The following is a 21,221-nucleotide window of genomic DNA, read 5'->3' as shown; positions in this document are numbered from 1 at the left end:
AGGGCCCCGCCCCGGCTCCATTGCATGAAACCACAATACAACATTCAGGTTTTTAAAGGAAACTCACACACAGGTGGGATTCGTATTGTAGTTCCTAAGAAGGCATACACTTGACAAAACATCAACGCTCTTTCTTACACCTTAGACCAGCACCCTTGTGACCATCATGAGACTTCTACAGAGAGCTATCGGTGACAGGAAACCTACTTCTTTTCTACGACGTTGAAGCACTCTCCATCACCAACTAGCATCAAAGCATTGGCCGCCAGTGTACTCGATAGATCAGTAGTTGTAATCTTGATACCCCCGTTCCCAGAACGGCCTTGGTTCATCATCTCCACTTCAGTAGACGTCATCATATACTTTACCGGAATTAGCCAGGATCCAACAATAATAGCGGTGGTGGAGCATGGGCTAAAGCCTCCAAGGAACTCACCCTCATCTTCATACTTTCTTTTTCTGCCCCCTGAAGCTCCATTGAGCAAGCACGTAAGCCATCTTGCCCCAAATTATGGAGCAAGCATGTAAGCCGTCTTGCCCCAAATTATGGAGCAAGCATGTAAGCCGTCTTGCGCCAAATTACCTGTAAACCAAACCATGGAGTACGATTGAAGCACAAGTCATTCCTAGTGAGCCACACAACCCATAACTCAACATCATAAATCATACTCCCTCCGTACCAAAATATAAGGTGTCTAAGGATTATTCAAAAGTCAATGATTTTAAAGTTTGACTAAGTTTATACACAAAAATAAGAACATTTACAATACTAAATCAGTATTAGTGATTCACCATGAAGTAAATTTTCTTAATATGTCCATTTGATATTGTAGATCTAAATATTTTTTTTCTAAATATTTGGTCAAAATTCATAAGGTTTGATTTTTGACCATTCCTTAGATGTCTTACATTTTGGAACGAAGGGAGTATTAAACACTTTATGAGTTTTATTGTGCGCCTATAAACCTGGGACGATCCTAACCCAGTCAAATGCATAATCTCCTGCCAAAAGGACTATGCTTTAATTTTAACTAATACTAGAAATCAGAAATCATGGTTAACATATGTGTGCATTTTTAGTTGGTGCTGAGGTCCGAAAGTAAATTCTCCCCATTTTAAGGAGCGGAGCCCTCGGCCCACGGCGATCGGTGGCAAGGCTGCCACTGCGCAACGCCGTCGTCGTCTAACGCTGGTGCCGGAGGGCCTCTCTGCTTGGTTGCCTCCGGTCCTCTCCGATCCTTCCTCGTCCAGTGGATCTCGTTACTCTTGTCTGGAGGTGGAGGATGAGGGATCGAACGGAAATTCGTGTTCGTCTGAGGTGCTTTTTGAGGCTGCTCTCGATGTTCTGTGATTTGCGTGTGTTCGAACACGGTGAATCCAGCGGTGAATCCTGCGATACAAATGTGTGCGCCTCCCTCTGGAATCGCAGATCAGACGTAGAACTATCTAAAAGTTTTTACACCGGCGTCGGCAAAAGCCAAAACTCTATTACACAGTAGACAATACACGTAAGAGCATGTCTAACAGATCCCTTAAAAGGAACCCGTATAATAACCGTCAAAATAAGGGGTTGGACGCTATCCGGCCGTCTAGCAGACCCATAAAACAGGCCCCGCGTCGATTTTTTACAGTTTTGGCTACGGGGTGGCTCTTCGCCCCTTACTTGTACGGGGCGGGAGGCTGAATACAGGGCCAACCCCTCATCCCATTTCACTAGGGCGAGCGGATATTTCAGAATTCCCAACCGTTTTCCCCGCGCCGCCGCCATAGCCACCCGCGCGCCGCCGCTGAAAACAGAATATTCCGTAGGATTCTGTTTTACGGGGTGGGGATACAGGGTCTGCTAGCTCGGACGAGTTTTCGGCCAGCGAAAAGTGAATACAGGGCCCTCTACTCGTATTTTAAGGGTAGAAAAATAAGGGGTCTGTTAGACATGCTCTAACTAGCTCCGGCTTGGCTGATGCAACAATGTCAATGACTCTAGCTGTCAGAATACACTCTCTTGTAACAAACTGTGATTTTCGCGTGTGTTCGAACTCTGAAACAAATGGTGAATCCGACGATACAACTCTGCGTGCGCCGCCCCCTGGAATCGCAGATCAGGCGTGCAGATCGCACCACATACTCCTACAAACAATACAGCCCACTGACGCCAGCAAAAGCTAAACCCGTTACACATAAACTAACCAGCTCAGGCTTGGCTGATACAGCTATGGCACTGGTTGTAGGTGTCAGAAGAAGACGCCACCTCTTGTAATCAAGGGCACTTGTGCTCTCCCTCCTTGGTCTTCCAGTCATTGTAGCAGGCGCACTCCTCCCTGTTGCCGTAGAAGCCTGATGGCACACACAGGCAGGTCCTGCAGCACTTGTTGCAGAAGAAGAGGCACGGCTTCCTGTACTTGGTGTCGCTGCACCTGTAATCGCACTTCGGCTTGCACTCTGCACGCAACCAACACCCAGATTAGTAACGTTTCAGGCGAATCCTATCAGGTCGGGTGTGCATGTGCTCCGTTTCGTGCACTCTGAAGTTTTAAATCTACTATGTTTGTATCAGATTTTATTTGCTGCAAAGCCTGCCTCCAAGGTGCTATACATTTGGATCTCGCTGGTTCTGGTTCTAGCCTAATCTGGATCTCCAAGTACAGCAAACAAATTACTGTTCAAGGAAATCATAACAGAGGAAAACTGGTGAAACACAAAAAGGGTGATGAACCGGAAGGGTGACTCACCGTATATCTTGAGACTACCGTGACCTCCCTGTGGAAATAATTCAGAAGAAGAACAAGAAAAAAAAACACGTATCAGCAATAGATGTGCCTGCAAGATATCCCAAAGATGTTCAACTGACGCCGAGAAGACAGAGCCCTTGCTCACCTGGTGCTCATTATCCTGGCGCTGCTCTTCAGTTCGTGAAGCAGACGCCTGATGACAAAATATGCAACTGAGTGTGTAAGTATCTGAAGGAAACAGATGGGCTGCCTGCTACGGGTGCCCTCCGGGTGGATCCGCCGGAGCTCACCTTGTGCTCGGCGATGGAGACGGCGAAGAGAACGACGGCGAGCAGGACGAGCAGCCTACCAGCTAGTGCCATATCTCTGAAGCTACTCAGGTTGCCAGAAGAGAAGACACCGGCTTGGCTAGTACTAGTGCAGTGGGTGGTGTTTACTGAAGAAGCGCAGCTCGACTGGGTAGAGTGAGGTGGATTTGAGGACGTATTTATAGAACATTAGACCAAACATGTGGATTCCAACGAGCTTTTAGAGTTCTTTACCACGAAAATGGTCGAGCTAAAGCTGGATGGAATAGCGAATCATAGCACAAGTGCAGAGCACAACATGCATCAAAAGTATTGCATTGACTGATGCTAGATACTCATGCCATGTTCATCCCATCTAAACCTTTTCGGTTGCACAGTGCAGAGGCCAGATTCGATCTTGCTTAATCTCATCTCTCTCTTCCCTCACCTCCATGGTGCATTACTAATCCGACATTATTATTCTGAAGTGTAGGATTAGACTAGGACCTTAGCTAGCACAACACACGCGATCCGATGCGTTTGGACTTCCCCAAAATTAATTGGGATTTCTATTTTCGTGCCCTCAGTTCCTTAGTTGTACTCAGTTTTCCCCAGCTCCTTAGTTTTTCCTCAGTTTTACCCCCAAACGTTTGTCTGAAACCCGCAGAAGCAACTCAGACGGCAGGATTCCCGTTTAGTTGACCGTTCTGTCACGTGTGGGGCCGCGTCGTGTGGGGCCGCGTCGTGTGGGCCAGCGTCGCGTGGGGCTGGTAGAAAGGGACCGCGTGGGACAGGACGAGAAGCGTTTGGTTGCACGTGAGCAGGAGCTGGGTTCGTCTCTCTCGGCCCCAAATTGGCATTATTTAGTGCACCTTTTTCCCTCTTTCTCTCTGTCCTTTTCACCAAATTAGTATAAAATCTAGAGAAGCTTGCATTTCGACTTTCTTCAATTATTTGTGCCTTTTGGCCCTCGTTGTTTGCCCAATATGGCAGCAAATCTAGTACTCCCTCTCGGTCCATATGTATGTAGTTAAATCTAGAAGCAAATCTCCAGGATAATGTACGATAAATTCACGGTCATAGTAAATCAAGAAAACTAAGTACGGCCAACAAAATATAGTAGACTAGGGATAGATAATCCCTAGATAATATGGATAGATAATAGGCTGCATACACAGCAGCCAACATAGTAACGAGGTTCTTCACGGCACCATCATATTAACATAACAACAAGGGATCCCTAGCTAACAACAAAGGGATCCCAACAACAAACTAGGAGGCGGCAGCAGCGGCAGCACACGTCCGGGGACTCCGCCTACCCCATCCGGCTCTGCCTCCACTTGTTGCTCTTGCTCCCCTTGGGAGCCTTGGGCTTGAGCGGAGGCATGCGGCGGCGGAGATCTCCACCCGGCGCAAGCTGCGGAGGTGCATGCCGAGCGCCACGTGCTTGGCGCGGAAGGAGTGGACGTTCACCGTCGTGCCGACGTTGGGGAAGGTGTTGCCGATGTTCTCGGCATGCGTGACGAGGCGGTTGAAGTCCGTGGCGCCGAGTCTCCTGGTGCGGAAGGGGCACCTGTACACCTCCTTGGCGAAGTAGGAGATGTATCGGCCGACCTGCGGCCTCCGCGGGACTCGGCGAGTCTTGACGTCCTCCTCCTCTTCGTCGCTGCCGACGTCGGCGCTGGACATCCGATCCATATCAAACGAAACTAGTGAATGAGTTGCAACGATGACTAACGTACATGATAACAAAGTTAAGAAAAACAGAGTCAGCCTCGGTTAGAGTGGACATGATTATATATCTACGGGGAAGGTGTTAGCGAACTAAAGCTCATGCACAACAGATTTGTACACAGCAATGGTTCGCTGAACCCTCCTGTAAAAATTTGTGCCCAACCATTCATCATAGGCAAAGAAACAGATTCTAGATCTGAACTAGATCTAAACTTGAACACATTCGAGATTATTTGCAAAATTAAACGGTTGATATCTTTTGATTAGTGCATAAAATAACTGATTGAGATCCCATGATTACTTGCATAAATTAACCGATTGAGATCCAATATTACTTGCATAAATTAACCGAACAGCCGAACCCCAAATCTTAAACGAAATCAAGAAGTGATCAAAACAAAATGGAATAAAATCGGCGCAAATATTAGCCCAATACTCATCCATCTACAGATCCATCTACACCAGCAAAAATAGGGTTCAAAAAGGAATGGGGAACAAAAAGGAAGCAAACCGTAGTTACCTCGTTCCATGGGTCCTCCGGGGAGGTGTCGTAGGGGTTCGGGGCGGGACGTACGGCACGGGGTCGTAGGGGTCGACCCATCCCGCCGGGATCCGACTGCCACCGGCGGCAGCAGCGTCCGATGCACCGGCGGCGGCGGCGGCGGCGGAGGCGTCGTCGTCCGTATAGGGACGGCGCCGAAGATGGAGGCGTCGCGCTTTGCGCCCACCTCGACGATGGGATTGGCATTCTCCTTGTCCATCTCTACGGCGGAGGAAGAGGAAGAGGGAGAGGGAGAGGGTTTTTTGCTTTGGAGAAGATGATGGGACGTGAGAGAGTTGGCGATGCGTGAGCGAGTGAGAGTGACAGAGAGAGTGCGAGGAGGCGTTTATAAAGGCGAGGGTGGTTAATGCGACCCGCGTCCTACGCGTGCACCGGTGCACGTCCGCACGTCTTGGACTTCGCAACGCGACACGCGTCCACGATTGCACGTCTCGACTTCTCCACCGCGACCCGCGTCTACGCGTCAACAATTGCACGTGTCCTCGAGTCTAACCCCGGAAATTTAGATATACTCAGGTATACCCTCGAGTCTTATACTAGCATTTTTTGTGTGCTCAATTTTCCCCTCGAGTGCTAATGCTGGCTAGTGCAATATACTCAGTTTTACCCTCAAGTGGCTGGTCAACAGAGAGTCAACAAATGGGATTAACTAGTTAAATGAGTCATTTAATGTGCAAAAAAATCCTAAAAAGAGTGGCACTTACTCATGGAGTCTTTACCACAAATTGCCACTTCTCAAATCATAGATAAATCATAGATAAATCAAGTTTTACCACAAATTGCCACTTCTCAAATCACCTAGTAGCTATGAAGGTGCATGGTTTTCCACAACAAGCCCTTCCCAAAACAGCTTCCCCAAATCATACTTTGTCTAAATGAGGCCACAATTCTCACACTCGATGTATATTGGTATTGCAAATAGTTTGAGGTAGGCCAAGATGGGTTTCATTGTACAAAACACACATTTTCCATTTTTCAAATCTCAAATTTGAATCCCTTAGTCCGTTTACTACTCGGGTGCCCTTGGTTTCTTGATAGTACTCAGTTTTGCCCTCTCTCTTCACAAATTCTCGCAGACGTGCATCATCGCCCTGATTGGTCTAGCCCATGTCACGCGGATCGTGCCCGCCGACCGTTGATCGTATGATATAGGGAACGGGCGGGATAACCCCTCTCTCTCTCGTTGGCGGTTAATTAGCTTCCACCCTCTAAGTATGCTTGAAGGGCGGTTTTACGTATTATTTTTCACGCGCTAAAAATTATAAACTATTTTAGGCGTTACTTTTCACGCAAAAAAATGATAAACCATCAACAATTTGTTGTAGCCATTACTTTTCACGCAAAAAAATGATAAACCATCACCGATTTGTTGTTGCCATTACTTTTCACGCAAAAAATGATAAACCATCAACAATTTGTTGTAGCCATTACTTTTCACGCAAAAAAAATGATAAACCATCACCGATTTGTTGTTGCCATTACTTTTCACGCAAAAAAAATGATAAACCATCACCGATTTGTTGTTGCCATTACTTTTCACGCAAAAAAATGATAAACCATCAACAATTTGTTGTAGCCATTACTTTTCACGCAAAAAAATGATAAACCATCACCGATTTGTTGTTGCCATTACTTTTCACGCAAAAAAATGATAAACCATCAACAATTTGTTGTAGCCATTACTTTTCACGCAAAAAAATGATAAACCATCACCGATTTGTTGTTGCCATTACTTTTCACGCAAAAAAAATGATAAACCATCACCTAATTTGTTACAAAAGCTGGTTTCGAGTGAGACCTAACCAAGTTTGGCATACATGATGGCATACCTATAACAACAAGGAATATCTAAAAGGGAAAGTTTCAGAAAATTTGAAATTTAGGGTGAAATGATGCCATACATGATGCTGTTTTTCGAGGTTTTGACCTGAAAATCAATTGGGTATTATAAAGGGAAATAAAAAGTTCGAAAAATGTAAAAACGAAACAATCTATCTATCTATGTATAGAAGATCAGCTGTATGAAATTTGAGGTTATTTAGAGAAGGTAGAAAAAATCACCTTGTTAGAAAAGCTGGTTTCAGCGAGACGAAACGGCATGCGCTTAAGCAAAGTGATTTTTTCGAACATCTCCAAATGACCACAAATTTTCCATACATGATGCCATACGTGTAACAACAAGGAACCCTATCTAAAAAGTGTCAAAAAAGTTTGCCCAACCGTATAGCTCTATCAAAAAGAACCTCACCATGGCGCTAGTATAATTTTGGGATAGTTACAAACTTTCGTTACCTAACCTTCAACATGAAACTTGTTTCAAATTCATTTTGGCCTACGAGAAACAAATCCCAACTTGATTCGAGCACCACGGACTCCAAACGATGCCGATGCCGATATCGGCATGGTCGAACGGCTATGCTCGCCGCCACTGCTAGGTCAACGTCGGGATGCACCCTCAATCCCGTCCCCTCATTCGATCACCGACACACCGGAGATACCGCCGAGGCCAATGCCGAACGTACATGCTGATGCCAATGCCGAACATGCATGCACGCCGCCGTAGGCACGGCCACGCCGACTCCGCTATGCTCGGACGCCACGGACCGCCGCGAGGTCTTTCCCTTCGCCACCACACTCTCCTAGCACCCACCTATACACGCCGGAAAGGAGAGACACTAGTTTTCTCTACATTGCTCGTGTTCGTGTCCGACACGGTCAGTCAAAGTTTTGACGTAGTCTTCGATGTCGTCGACCATTTCTTCTCTTCTTTGCATGGTTAAACGCGTCTAGTTCATATCTATCTAATGCGTCCGGTCTCGCCTCATGCGGTTCATTGTGGACGTCGATCTCATCTCGGCACCCCGCATGCCACCTCCTCCGTGCCATCGCTGTAGAGCTCCATTTAAAAATCTAATCCTACCCGTGTATTGCCCCTTGTATCGGCGTCATGGCCCCACTTGTCATTCGATATACCGAAGCCCCACTCGTTCGCGTTTTGGTCGGGGATACGGCGATGCTTACGGTCAAACAAAGATGGATGGTCCGACGTGTCTTTGCGGGCTCTACGTGGCCCCACTAGTCGAAGATAACGGTCAACCGTCGGGCAACTGGCCGTTACATCACGTGTGATGGTTTCAGACAAAAGTTTGGGTAAAACTGAGGAAAAACTAAGGAGCTGGGGAAAACTGAGTACAACTAAGGAACCGAGGGCACGAAAATAGAAATCCCAAATTAATTTGATGACCGGTCCCGGCCACAGATCCGGGCGTACCGTGACCCCAAGTTTTTTATGATTTTCACTGCTCAGATCGGCGCAGATCTAGCTAATCAGGATTACCGCCCATACGAGGGCGGTGCTGAAATGCCAGGGCTTTAGGGCGCGTTTTGTAGCCTGGGTCCAGCTCAGTTGTTGCAGGAACCGGTTTTCAAAACAGCGTCCGGTCAGGTTTTAGAGGAACTTCCGATTCGGCAGTTTTCAGCGGCAGGCAAATCTCCACGGCGGCTGATGCAAAGAGAATCTTCGGCGCACGCGCCGAGACGAGAATGGAGATGATGGGAACTGCGGCGCGCATCGGCGAAAAGCGAAAAGGGGGGCGGGAAGGATTCGGTCACCTCCCGTCGCGCCCCATGGCCTATTTCTACCCCTCCTCCACTCTCCCCAAAATTTCGAGCTCCTCCTCCCGTCGGCAAGCAGGTGAGAGGTGCACGGTTGCAGCGGTGGCGAGTACATCTGGGCTGCTTCATCTACTTCCTGGTGCAGCGCATCTTCACCTCCGGCGATGACTGTAAGACATCCCTTATCCCGGTACCGCAATAATGTTTAGATCTAGGTTAGTAGTAGTCAGATCTTGTCCAGGGTTTGGTCTTGTAGCAGGGGTAGTTCGGATTGTGGTGAACTATCATGATCTTGCTAGGGTTCAACATTTCCGGTTGCTTGTTTGTCCCAAATGTGCTCACCTACCATGATCTTGCAAAGGTTTATGCTATTCACAATTGCAATGAACTACTTGTCTGATTTAGGATGATTGTTGGTATGGTTTGTGCTATTCACAAGTCTTTGCTACCAAGTAGATTCACGTTATATGTACTACGATGTGTGTAGAACTCCTTCCGTGATGACTTTAGCCAGGCGCTTGTCTGTGTTGGGGACTCTCAGATCCCTTCGCAAGTTAGCAGGCTATGTGTGCTCCACTCAGGTGTACAACCACCTGAGGAAGTGGAGGTAGATGTGGCTCACCATTAGCAGCCTTCGCGATCTAAGCGGGGCTCAGTGATGCGAGGATACCAAATGCATCATCCTTGAGGGTGAGCAGTACTGCGGGCACGTCGCTGTGAGCACTTCACTAACTCAGTCCACCTCACTAACTCTTTTGATCAGCCACTAGGAGAACTAACATCATTGTCTCTTCGTATCGTAGGATCACCCAAAGAACGCGGAGTTCCTGAATGTTCCCATTGACAACTACAACGAGATGCATACCATCTTCTCTTTCGGCCTCGCCACCGGCAAGTACGCCATGGGATCCAGTGAGCCCCTAGCCTCGGCTGCAGCAAATCCTGCACCTGAGGATGCTGAAACCCAGGAGTCCAACACGGTCAACCTCGATGGGGCACCTGAGAAGGCTGGCGACGCGCCTGAGAAGGTGACCGCCAACAAGAGGAAGAGAGGCGCCTTCGCCGACGACGAGCTGGTGGCCTTCACCAACACGACTGTTGCTGTGAAGGACGTCGCACAGGCCATCAGGGATAACAAGCCCACAGACATGCACCCTGACTTGTACAATGCGGTCATGGACATGCTTGGCTTCGCCGAGAATGATCTCATGGCCGCCCTGAGCCACCTCGTCGACCACAAGGCCCAGGGTTCCAGCTTCGTCGGCAGGATCGAGCCACATAGCGTCCTCTGGCCGAGGAACTACCTTGGCAAGTACGACTCAAAGGTGTAGTGGTGCCCTTGAGGGGGTGGTTCAGGGATGCATGCATGGAGCTGGTGATGATGATGATGATGCAAATTCTGGCAGTAGCTAGGGATGAAAAACATTTGATGGCCCCTTTTGTAACTATGATGAGGTGGTATATACTAACCCCTTAGGTGATGGTGAACTTGCGGTGTTAGGATGATACCCACTTTTGTTATGGTGGTAGGATGACACCATGGTAATGTAGGATGAACTTGTGATCCACTTTTGGAATGATCATGCATGCCCCTAATAGTTTATCATTTGTTGTCAACACTTGTGTTGTTTGTTCTATTGCTCTTTTCTGAATTGCTTCATGGTTGTGATCGATTACTTGTTCTTCTTATGCCGTGCTAGTGGTATGTGGTGTTCCGTGGACGGGTTCGAGGAATCTACAGCTCATGAAAGGTGTGTCAAGACCAGGTCAGTGGCTACTCCAACAACAGCTACCGAGGGTATGAAACATTGGAGGAGGCACATCAAGAGTACCTCACCTTCCTGGAAGAGGAGCTACTGGAAGATCAGGCCATCGATGAGGTAGTGTCATTAGCACAGCTGCCGTCGGAGGAAGTACATACTCTACAAGGAGCACCGCCGGAGGTACGTCCCAGTCGGGTGAAAGATTACATCATCGCCTTTCTCATCGTGGTGATCGTGAGGATCTTGTCCTTCTGAGTGGTGTCTGATCGTATGTAACATGCTATCGCATGGTAATCTCATCCTATTTAAATTGTGGTAAGGATATGGAACTGTGATTTAACCAAACAGCTGATTCATGTTTTTCTGCGTGCAAGTTAGGCTGGAAACGGGCAACCAAACGGTGTAGCTTGGCTTCCTTCTCTGACGCGCAAAAGGCCGCACATGCCGATGGCCAGTTCGCAACGTGCAGGAAGGACCATTTCACTGATACATTGGTGCAAGAATCCCAAGCAGCCTACCAAACGCGCTCTTAGAGGCGTCGCCTAGTTGCATCAGGGCGTGCACGGTGCACGGTGCACGTTACACAGCTATCGCGCATGTGCCCCTTCACGTGGGACGCCCGATGGGGAGTACTTCCAACTTGCAAGTGAGTTGGTGTCTCCAATGCTTTCTTTTTGCGGGCGTTTCCAATGCTTAATCCCCACCCAATCCATAAGATGGGTCCTATATTCCCATGTTAGAAACAAGTTTTCTCAAGATTTGTCTTGAGCTGTTCGTCGGAGTTAAATGAGGATCAATACGTTGAAATTGACAAGACTGTGCCCGGATGCTCCTATACCATCATGTAGATCCTATGGCTCAAAACGCTAATTACTTTATTTCCGTTATTACTGCTTTTAACCGCTCTTACTCTCTTACTCTCTTAGTGAGCTAATCCCATAAGACAGAACTTTAATCATTGCATCGATGTAAACATGACCAACTACCATTCGATATAAATTAATTGTGTGGGTGGCTAGGAGACTATGGTATCACAAAACCCTTTCTATTTCCCCAATCTTGTTGTCTTCTTTTAACTGTCATGCTCTTTTATCCTTGTGATTCGTTGGTCACTCCGATTGTGCATAACCGAAGCGAAACCAAAAACCGAACCAAGAAAAACCTAGCCGTAACCAAATTATGTTTTTTTAGTTTTAAGTTAGGTTACAGTTAGCAAAATAATTAACCATATGCCAAACAGTTAATTCGGTTAAACCGAATAGCCCAGGTAGCGAGTAATTTTTTTTTATCTCGTGGGCGAGATAAACTTCGCAGACTACATTTATATACGCTCTGAATTTCAGTATAAACACAGAGGACAACCTAGCGTGATGGGGCTTGGGTATTCCTGCTAGTTTGTACACTCGTCGTGCGTTCAAGTCCCAACCTAGGCTACATTTTTTTTTACTTTGGCCTCACTTTTTGTATTTGTGTCTTGCAGAACATTCCGTTCCATCATAAAAATAAATATATATGAAATATATGTCTATAAAATTTATGTGCTATTCAAAATTTGCGACAACTTTAGTTAGTTTGGTTATTACCGAAACCGAACTGATATTTTATGGTTATTACTGAAACCGCACCGTATTTTTATACAAAATCGTATTTACCAAAGTATTGAAACCGTATTTACTAGAAAAGTATTAACCGAACTGAATTAACCAAATTAACCGAATGTGCAGCCGGATTGATCACCAGTGCCATTCCAACTCCGAGATCCTCATAAACTGCAGTTAGAGCACTCTTTTTTGGCCATCTACATCTCTCTTCGTTCCTTGTTTCCTCCGGTGACACAACCAACGTGAGGTTAGTAGGTCACCTCTGATCGAACCCGGGAAAAAGTAAATAATTATATTTTTCTACTAATATTTCATACTTTTTAGAAAAACTTTATAATAGTACAATATTAATCAGCAAAAGTCTTCTATTATTTACTTAATATAGCTAAACATATAGAAATGTTGCTAAATGTTAGTTGTAATCATTGGTTTAGTTAAATAGCGGTATGATTAAATGTAATCCATGTATAATTACCCCACTATAGCTGATGTGGAGGATTTCCCCTATTTTCTATAGTCGGTTAATCATTGGTTGCAATATTCCTTGTTATACATGTAAAGAATCATTTAAAATAAACTTGCCTGTGCTCAATTCAATTGTATTTTATAACCAACGTTCTTTCTTGAATTATTTTCTAAAATTGCAAAAATGATGTTGTATATACATATTTGTAAAAATCTATAAAGAGAACAACTTACCAAATATCTTTATAGTGGTCTCTAGTATGTTTCTAGGTGACCATATTACTGAAAATTCAGGAAAATAAATTAAACATCCGTATGATTCTTTACTATTATTTTCTGGGTATAACGTGTCTTACAGGCTCATTAATAAGTCAAGAATCTGGTAGTGCCAGTTTTATTTAAACAACATTGCTTCTAGATCAGCGAACATAAATTAGCATGGATTCTACTACATTGTAGACCTATAGTTTAATTCTTTATATTCTCGCATGCACTGCTGAACATGGAAATCTAGTTCCTTACTACAGCACTACACTACTGGATTCTACTACATTGTTGTCTGTCGCTCTACTTTGTAAGCACTAGCCTTTTTTTTAGATGTCACTGGTTATGATTTTCGAATTTAAAAATCCAATATTTTCCATCTAATTATATTCTGGGGTTTGAGTATTTACAAAAGCAGACATTTCATACGGATATAAATTCAAGAGATACGCCAGAAGTACTCAACTGTTTATGCCTCTGTTGTTTCAGGAACCAAAGCCTTATTGGACTCCATGAATCCAAGAGGAGGATGCTCCACAGCTAGTAGTTTCTAGTCTCTTGTTTTCTGAGATCGTAAACGGGTGAATCTGCCATCTCTGCTTCCAAAGTTGAGCACACCAGGTGTCATGTTAATGTATTGTATTTAGTTGATACTGAATTCAGGTTCTTTGGTCACCAGTGATTGAATTGATTCTGTCATTTCTATATTACTTCTGAGCAGTTGATGAACAGAATGGTATAACGTTTGTTTTCTATTACTTCACAATGTAACATGTCATTTGCTTCCAAGTTGTGTTAAATTGCAATCAGATTAATCCACATTTGCCAAACGATGGGATTGGCTGGTGTAGAGCGTATTTGGTGGGAGAAAGGAAATTGGGTGATGGAATATTCCCCCAAAACATGTTTTACGCCGTCCCTCCGATCTAAAAAAAAGAAGATGCTCATTTTTTCTAGATACAGATGTATGTACACACTAAAAATATGTCTAGATACATCCATATCTATACAAACTTGAGCTTTTTTCTGTTGAAAATGGAGGGAATCTTCTATTCCTAAATAGGAGCACCCCACTACAAGAATTCTCTCAGCATGCAAACCGTCCACCTAAGCAATATGCCACCTCAGGAAAAACTGTCCACCTGCCATTAAGTACATTTCCACGTCACCTTTTGTTTACTTTTTCTACGTGTCTTTTTTCTTCCAAAAAAACATCGCCTTATTCATTCAGTTCAAGGGCTATTGGCTTCATCGAGTGTATAGATGGTGGACCAATACTGTTGTTTTCATCTTCTCATGTGCGATTTCTCACCTTCCTCACAATAAACAAACTTACATTTATCTTTTTCTACAACAGAGGATGCAAAGTCTGCTTCTCTTCCACGAGGCTAGCTTTAGGCTAATGATAGTCATATTTCATCCAGTTATTCAGCTTCCTATTCCAGCTTTGCCATTCTTCATTCATTATCCACTAGCAACCCTTTGATATCCATCGTTTCTCCTTGTGTCGGCCACACCCCCGTTACTTATATATATGCCCACTCTCCCTTGCCTATGTGTTCTCTATATTTCCCAATGATCCCGAGTGACCTTTCGGAAGCAACCTTCATTCTGTTTCCGTGTAGGATCTCTTATTGAGTCGAACATTCAGCTTCACTACAGCAAGAATTGCCACGATATAGCGACGGCGACAATCGCGCGGTATCCTGCTGGGTTGTGACACCACATGTCGCATTGTAACATTTTTGGTGATGATTTCTCAACCGACGCCACAACCATGACTCCGCTTAGCCGCTCAAGTCTCCGGCAACAGGTCTTGGCTCCAAAACCTCTTTCCCCCTTGGCAGCTGCACTCGCGCACTTTCTCTGGTAAATCTCTCCAAAATTATGTTTGTTTAGCTCTTCCAGCTCAAGCGTTTGCTAATTTGCTCCTTTTGCAGATTTTCTCCTTCCCTAGAACACATGCTGCTCATATCCTTACTCTGATTGGTTCACTAATTATTCACATTATATGAGGACACGACAACGTAAGAGCACTCTGATGATCTCTTACTTTTTAAATCGTCTATCTTTGCATTTATGTTATCTCTTATGTAGTCAAGTTTTTTTAGATAAGCTTTAGTAGTTTTAAAATACTCAATCTATTTAGTGAATTTTGCATTAACAACCTATACGGATGATTCAATTATTTGCACCAATGTGGTGGCAACATATTGATGCCAAGAATCCCTATAAGATGTTGTATTTTATTCAATCTACAAGGTAACTCTTATGTTTTTCGGAGATGCAAGAATGTGCCGAAAGCATCAGCTCTGAGTTGAAAGTCGTCTGAAGACCCTACGTTGCAAAAGTGATGGGAGAGTTGAGCTCTGAGCTCTAAAGAGTTGAGCTCTAGCTATGTGCCGAAAGCATCAACTCTTATGCTTGCTGCCCATAGCCAATATATAAATGTGGGATATCTTATTCCTGATTTCACTTCCTTTACCCGAGGTCTAATCTATTAAACTATATGAAACATTGGATCAAGATTCTTACCATATACTGTAAGCCTGTAAGTGTATCCTTATGATAGTTTTTTCTCGGTCATCATCACCAGCTACAGGCCATAGTGCTGCAAGACAAGCCACTTTCAATTTCATTGTATATTGTCATAGTATTTTGCATATTTGGAACAATAATTATATTATCAAAATTCTTAGTGTAATATATTCTCTTTTATTGACCACAGATCGTTAAGATATATTGTGTAATTTATGTTTGTACCGTTATACCCGCAGCAACGCGCGGGGCACCAACTAGTATTATATAATACAGAACACTTGAATCCACTGTTTTCAAACAAGGCCTTAGAGATGGTCTCACGAGGCACGGCGGAGGGAGATCCTGCCCCTCATGGCAAAGGAAAGAAGAACACAGCCGCGACCTCCTCCCCTGGCCCGTGGGTCTACGTCTCCACGTACGACGTTGTGGGGAAATGGAATGGGAGCTTTGCCGAAGCTAGGCAGGGAGAGCGCAGGACGGAGTGAACTGCATGCACGCACGGTACCCTACCCTGTGAAAAGATAGTAAACCGTAGGGGCGCACCATTGGCGATCTGGGCTTACGATTACCAGCTGCAGGCACGCACGGTAGCCTCGAAAGATACCACTAAATCCACATTCCTCCATGCTCATAATTAAATTACCCCAGCTGTAAGTAGTGTTCGTACGCAAGGAATGCACTGCAAGGCTGCAGTAGGCGTCTGCTAACTGCTATGCTGTGTGTCCTGCCCCTGGCCCCCGGGCCGGTCCTCGCAATCAAGGAGGCTACAACTCGAGACAAAAAAAACTATCTGAAGAACAACTCGCAATCCGGAGATCCAGATGGGGATGGGCCGGGGCTGCCTGCGTGTTTCACTCCGGCACAGGCATTCCCCAGGTCGCTCCCAGTTCCAGTCCAGAGTTGAGACCCTGAGCCGTCGGGCCCTACTGAAACGACACGCCCGTCGTGGCCGTCATGTGCTGCAGCGCCCGGCACGGCACGGCGGTCCCCATGCATAGCCAGGGCCCCAGGCGAGGCGACCAACAACCGTCACTGTCGCAATCCCACTCTCACCAGCGTCCGATTTGCGTGCGCCCGCCCCGAAAATGCGAAAATGCGTCTGGGACACATTTCAGCGGGGCGACACATCGTGACCAGGCCGTCCGTAACGACGTCGTGGTGGACGCTGCGCGGACGCCCCAAGTGACCGCTCGCCTTTTCATTGGGCTCGCCTGGCAGCGTGCCCGTATCGAGAGAATTGCTTCCGCGGCCATCGCTTCCGCGGTCAGCGCTTCTGCGTCTGCGCCGCAGCCTTCACCATCAGTGTCGCAACTGCCTCTGCGCGTGCACTGGCGGGCGGCGGCTGGAATTCTGCGCCGCCTTCAATAGCATCGTTTCCCGCGCGGCCGTCCTTAAAAGTTGATTGGCATAGTTCCTGCCATCGCCCACACCTCCACTCCCACCTCCACCGCCGCGCGCCGCCGCAGCACCATGTGGAAGAAGAAGAACGACTTTGAGGCGTCCGACAGCGGCACCAAGAAGGAGGAGCGGCGGCAGAGGGTGTCGCTGCCTGTCCACATGGCGCGGCTGATGCACGCGAACTGGACGCCGTGCGATGGCTGGGGAGGACATGCACATGTCTGGCTGCTGGCGGCTGAGCTACCTCCGGGTACCCGTCCCGCCCGTGCCTACGCGCGAGCCATAAAGGAGCACCGAGATCCGGCGCAGGTGGCGGTACCTACCATCGGACCTCCGCGCCGATCCCACCTACGCCATCGACTCCGACAGCTGGAGCACCTATCGCGAGACCGAGAAGGATCCGAGGAGGAGGGCGAGCTTCCTGGGTGACATGGACTTCCCCTTTGACCGTGCACCGGCGCCTCGTCGTCGAACACGGCATGCGCCAGTGCCTGCACAGGACGACGGGTGACGAGGCGGTTCCTCGGCAATGCCCACCATGAGGGGCTTGGGTTTTAGAGAAAGGCGACGACGGAAGTTCCGGGAGCGAGGCGCGACGTACCCAGGTTCATGTCCCCACGGTGGAGGATCGCTACGTCCTGCTAGCAATCCACTATATGAATATATGTGTACAGGGGGCCACCATAGACGGAGTTGTTGGATCTAGTCTAGTTCTAATCTGTGGGTTGTGATATTCAGGCGTGTCGCCTCTATGTTCTATGTTTCTGAATATGCGTAGTCCCTAAGGGGTGCCCCTGCCTGGCTTTATATATCAGCCAAGCTACGGTTTACAAGAGTCCTAGTAGGATTCATATTGGAGTCTTCTTTCCTTGTAGTCCAAGTTGAGGCGCGTGCAGGTCCAGCTTGTTGAGTCCTTGTGCTGGTCCAGCTTCATAGTTTGCATCGGGTATGGCAATGTCGAGTACCCGAAGGGTTATGCCCACGTCAGTAGCCCCCGAGTGTCTGGCCGAAGTGAAGCTTCGGGCAGGGACTAAAGTTGTCTTCGCTGAATGTCTTGATCATCTGTTGAATCTTGTGCTTTATGTATAGTCGAAGTTGCTTTCTTTCGGGTGCGCGAAGCGCTCCCGATGGGAGTAGCCCCCGAGTCTATGGGCGGGTGCTTGCAGCCACGCATAGACTCAAGTTGTACTACTCGAAGATCTTGATTGTTGATGCCGACGTCTTCAACTTTATTCTTCTTTGTTAGCGAGGTTGCCATATTTTTTCGGGTGCGCGACCAGCGCTCCCGATGGGAGTAGCCCCCGAGCCTGTAAATGAATATGAAATAGTTATGTACAGGGTGTAAAAAATGCTGAGTCAAATACCGTACATGTCCTCGAGTTCCGAGAACATGATGTCGATGACTCTGATGATGTCATTGATAGAGGAGTTGACGATTTGGATGATATCCCAGAGGAACCGATGATTTGGATGATGGCCCAGAGGAGCCGATGATTTGGATGATGGCCCAGAGGAGCCGATGATTTGGATGATGGCCCAGAAGGAGCCGATGATTTGGATGATGGCCCAGAGGAGCCGATGATTTGGATAATGGCCCAGAGGAGCCGATGATTGGGGTGATGGCCCAGAGGAGCCGATAATTCAGATGATACCCAGGAGGAGCCGATGATTTTATCGGGTGCGCGTCCAGCGCTCCCAATGAAAGTAGCCCCCGAGTCATTGACACATTGTTGTTTATTTCAAGGGGCAATTCTTAATGCACCTTGAGCATCGTTGATGTCATTGTTTGTAAGTTTATCGGCAGCAAATTATTTGAGTGATCAGCTCGTGTTGCAGGTCTTGCTAAACCCGTTGTATGTGCAACTTTGCTTTCAACCGATGCATGACTTGACGACGAGCTCCCGAATAGATCGGTGGCACTAGATCTGCCGATGACTCCGTCGCTCTTTGATACTTCTGTAATGTAAAGTATCGAGCGTGGGTCGTTTTCGTATGTGTTTCATGATCCTTGCTATCTGCGGCACTCTCTGAGACATCTATAGCAAAGGAAAAGAGTAAGGTTCCCGTTGTTTCATGATCCTTGCTATCTGCGGCACTCTTTGAGGCATCTATAGCAAAGGAAAAGAGCAAGGTTTCCGTTGTTCCTGCTATCTGCGGCACTCTTTGAGGCATCTATAGCAAAGGAAAAGAGTAAGGTTCCCGTTGTTTCATGATCCTTGCTATCTGCGGCACTCTTTGAGGCATCTATAGCAAAAGAAAAGAGTAAGGTCCCCGTTGTTTACCATCCATTGCAGCACTCATATTTTCAGAGGCTTTTAGATGATAACTTCAGGTATAAAGAGTCTTCAAATCTTGCTTGAATTCCAGCGAACCAGTGCACCGGCGATCTTCAAAGAGTCCCCAAGTAATTCCAGCACACCGGCGCTCCCGATGGGAGTAATAATTCCAGCACACCGGCGCTCCCGATGGGAGTAATAGTGTACGGAGTCTTCATATTTCTTTGAATTCCAGCGCTCAATAATTCAAAGATAATCCAGGCGGCGGGCGCAGCCGAAATAGTTGCGCCACCAAAGATAGTCCATGCGGCGGACGCAGCCGAAATAATTGCGCCATCCAAGATAATTCATGCGGCGGGCGCATCCGAAATAGTTGCGCCATCCAAGATAATTCATGCGGCGGGCGCAGCCGAAATAATTGCGCCATCCAAGATAATTCACGCGGCGGGCGCAGCCGAAATAATTGCGCCATCCAAGATAATTCACGCGGCGGGTGCAACCGAAATAATTACCCGGCCAAAAATAGTTGATATAGCCGCGCGGCGCCTGGCCGGCATGGCCGATGAAGAAGACGTAGTTGATATGTCTAATCCGCCACGGGCGAGCATTCGAATATATCGAGTCCGCAATATCGGGTCCGCGGTAGGCGAGCCCCCGAATATGTCGAGTGCGTGACGGTAGGCGCGGTCGTCCGAGCAGAATAGTCGAAGCTTAGCCCGATCTGCAGTTATATTACGGCGCAAAAAACTGCGGGCAAATAATAGTACGAGCCAAAAAAATATTTGACGAAATAAGTATTGCAGTAATTAATTAGAAATATAGCACCTGGTATTTTTTGTATCGGATGGTGGTCGCCGATGAACTTGGAGAACTTGATCCATGTAGGGGAGTCGATCCGTATTTTTGCTTCTTTCTTTGCAATAACGCATCATACTGGGTCTTTTTAGAACTTGAACTTGATCTCAGAGAATAAATTCCTTTTTCTTTGTACGTGCTTCCATGAAGAATCATCAATAACAGCCCATGAGAGTTGCTCCGATCCGCACACGTCTCGACTATTTTCCTTGGTTGCTACTATGTACTAATCCATCAGCCCAAGTCGCACGATGATGATTGACGTCAGCTTTTCGGCAAGCTGATTTTTCTTCCCACATCTGGATGTCTCCTTGCTATGATTATTCTAACCGATGAACACGGGCACATGTACAGCTTTGTCCGTTGCACGCGCAGCGTCCATGCAATGCTTCCTAGATCAGCACTCGATGAATTTTAAGCCGCAACTGACGTGGGCATTACCCTTCGGGTAACCAATGTTGCTCTACCCTATACGGTCCAGCTGGAGGCCCATGAAGGTACTCGATGGCAAGATGGGCCACTAGGACGGTGCGGCGGAAGGTTCCTTGAAGTACAAGACGCGGAAGGAGCCGAACAAGAAAAGTTTAGAGATAGAACTACTGTAAACCTAGTCGTACTCGGTTAGACCTCTCGAGACCTGGCCTCCTATATAAAGGCCAGGAGAGGGGCTATCGAAAAAACAATCAACCTTAGCGATCTTAGGCAACAGAAGTTTAGACCTAGGTTACCCTAGCACTTAGCTATCTCGACGAGATCTCAGCCGAACTATTCGGCACCCCATTGTAACCCATTATCATCATGATCAAGAACAGACAGGCAGGACGTAAGGGTTTTACCTCATCGAGGGCCCCGAACCTGGGTAAATCGCTCTCCCCGCTTGTCTGTGAACCGATGTCTCGTGTCAGCTTGCAGGATTCCATCAACCCTAAGCCCCTATCGGAGAGCATTGCCGAGGAGCACCCTCGACAATTGGCGCCGTCTGTGGGAACCCTGTCGGCACAAGATCGGTCATCGGCAGATCTAATCATGACACCAGCGGCTTCACCAGCAACTTCATCAGCAACTTCGTCGACACCATCGTCGCCAATCCTGGGAAGCCCGATTCGATTCGGCTCCTACGAATTTACTCCG

General features: G+C 46.9%; 1 protein-coding gene across 1 annotated transcript; it reads right to left on the bottom strand.

Annotated features, from left to right (window-relative positions):
- Positions 1 to 2,059: 2,059 nt before the first annotated feature.
- LOC124657970 (protein RSI-1-like) lies at positions 2,060 to 3,156 on the bottom strand. Its single transcript, XM_047196425.1, has 4 exons — positions 3,020 to 3,156; positions 2,875 to 2,922; positions 2,730 to 2,757; positions 2,060 to 2,439 (listed from the first exon to the last, which is right to left on the bottom strand). The coding sequence occupies exons 1-4, from the start codon at positions 3,089 to 3,091 to the stop codon at positions 2,258 to 2,260; spliced, it is 330 nt and encodes a 109-aa protein (XP_047052381.1). The 5' UTR covers positions 3,092 to 3,156; the 3' UTR covers positions 2,060 to 2,257.
- Positions 3,157 to 21,221: the final 18,065 nt, after the last annotated feature.

Source organism: Lolium rigidum, chromosome 5, assembly GCF_022539505.1.
Source record: "Lolium rigidum isolate FL_2022 chromosome 5, APGP_CSIRO_Lrig_0.1, whole genome shotgun sequence".
Classification (NCBI taxonomy): Eukaryota; Viridiplantae; Streptophyta; class Magnoliopsida; order Poales; family Poaceae; genus Lolium; species Lolium rigidum.
The sequence above is the reverse complement of the archived record's forward strand: the minus strand, read 5'-3'. Positions and strand labels throughout refer to the sequence as shown.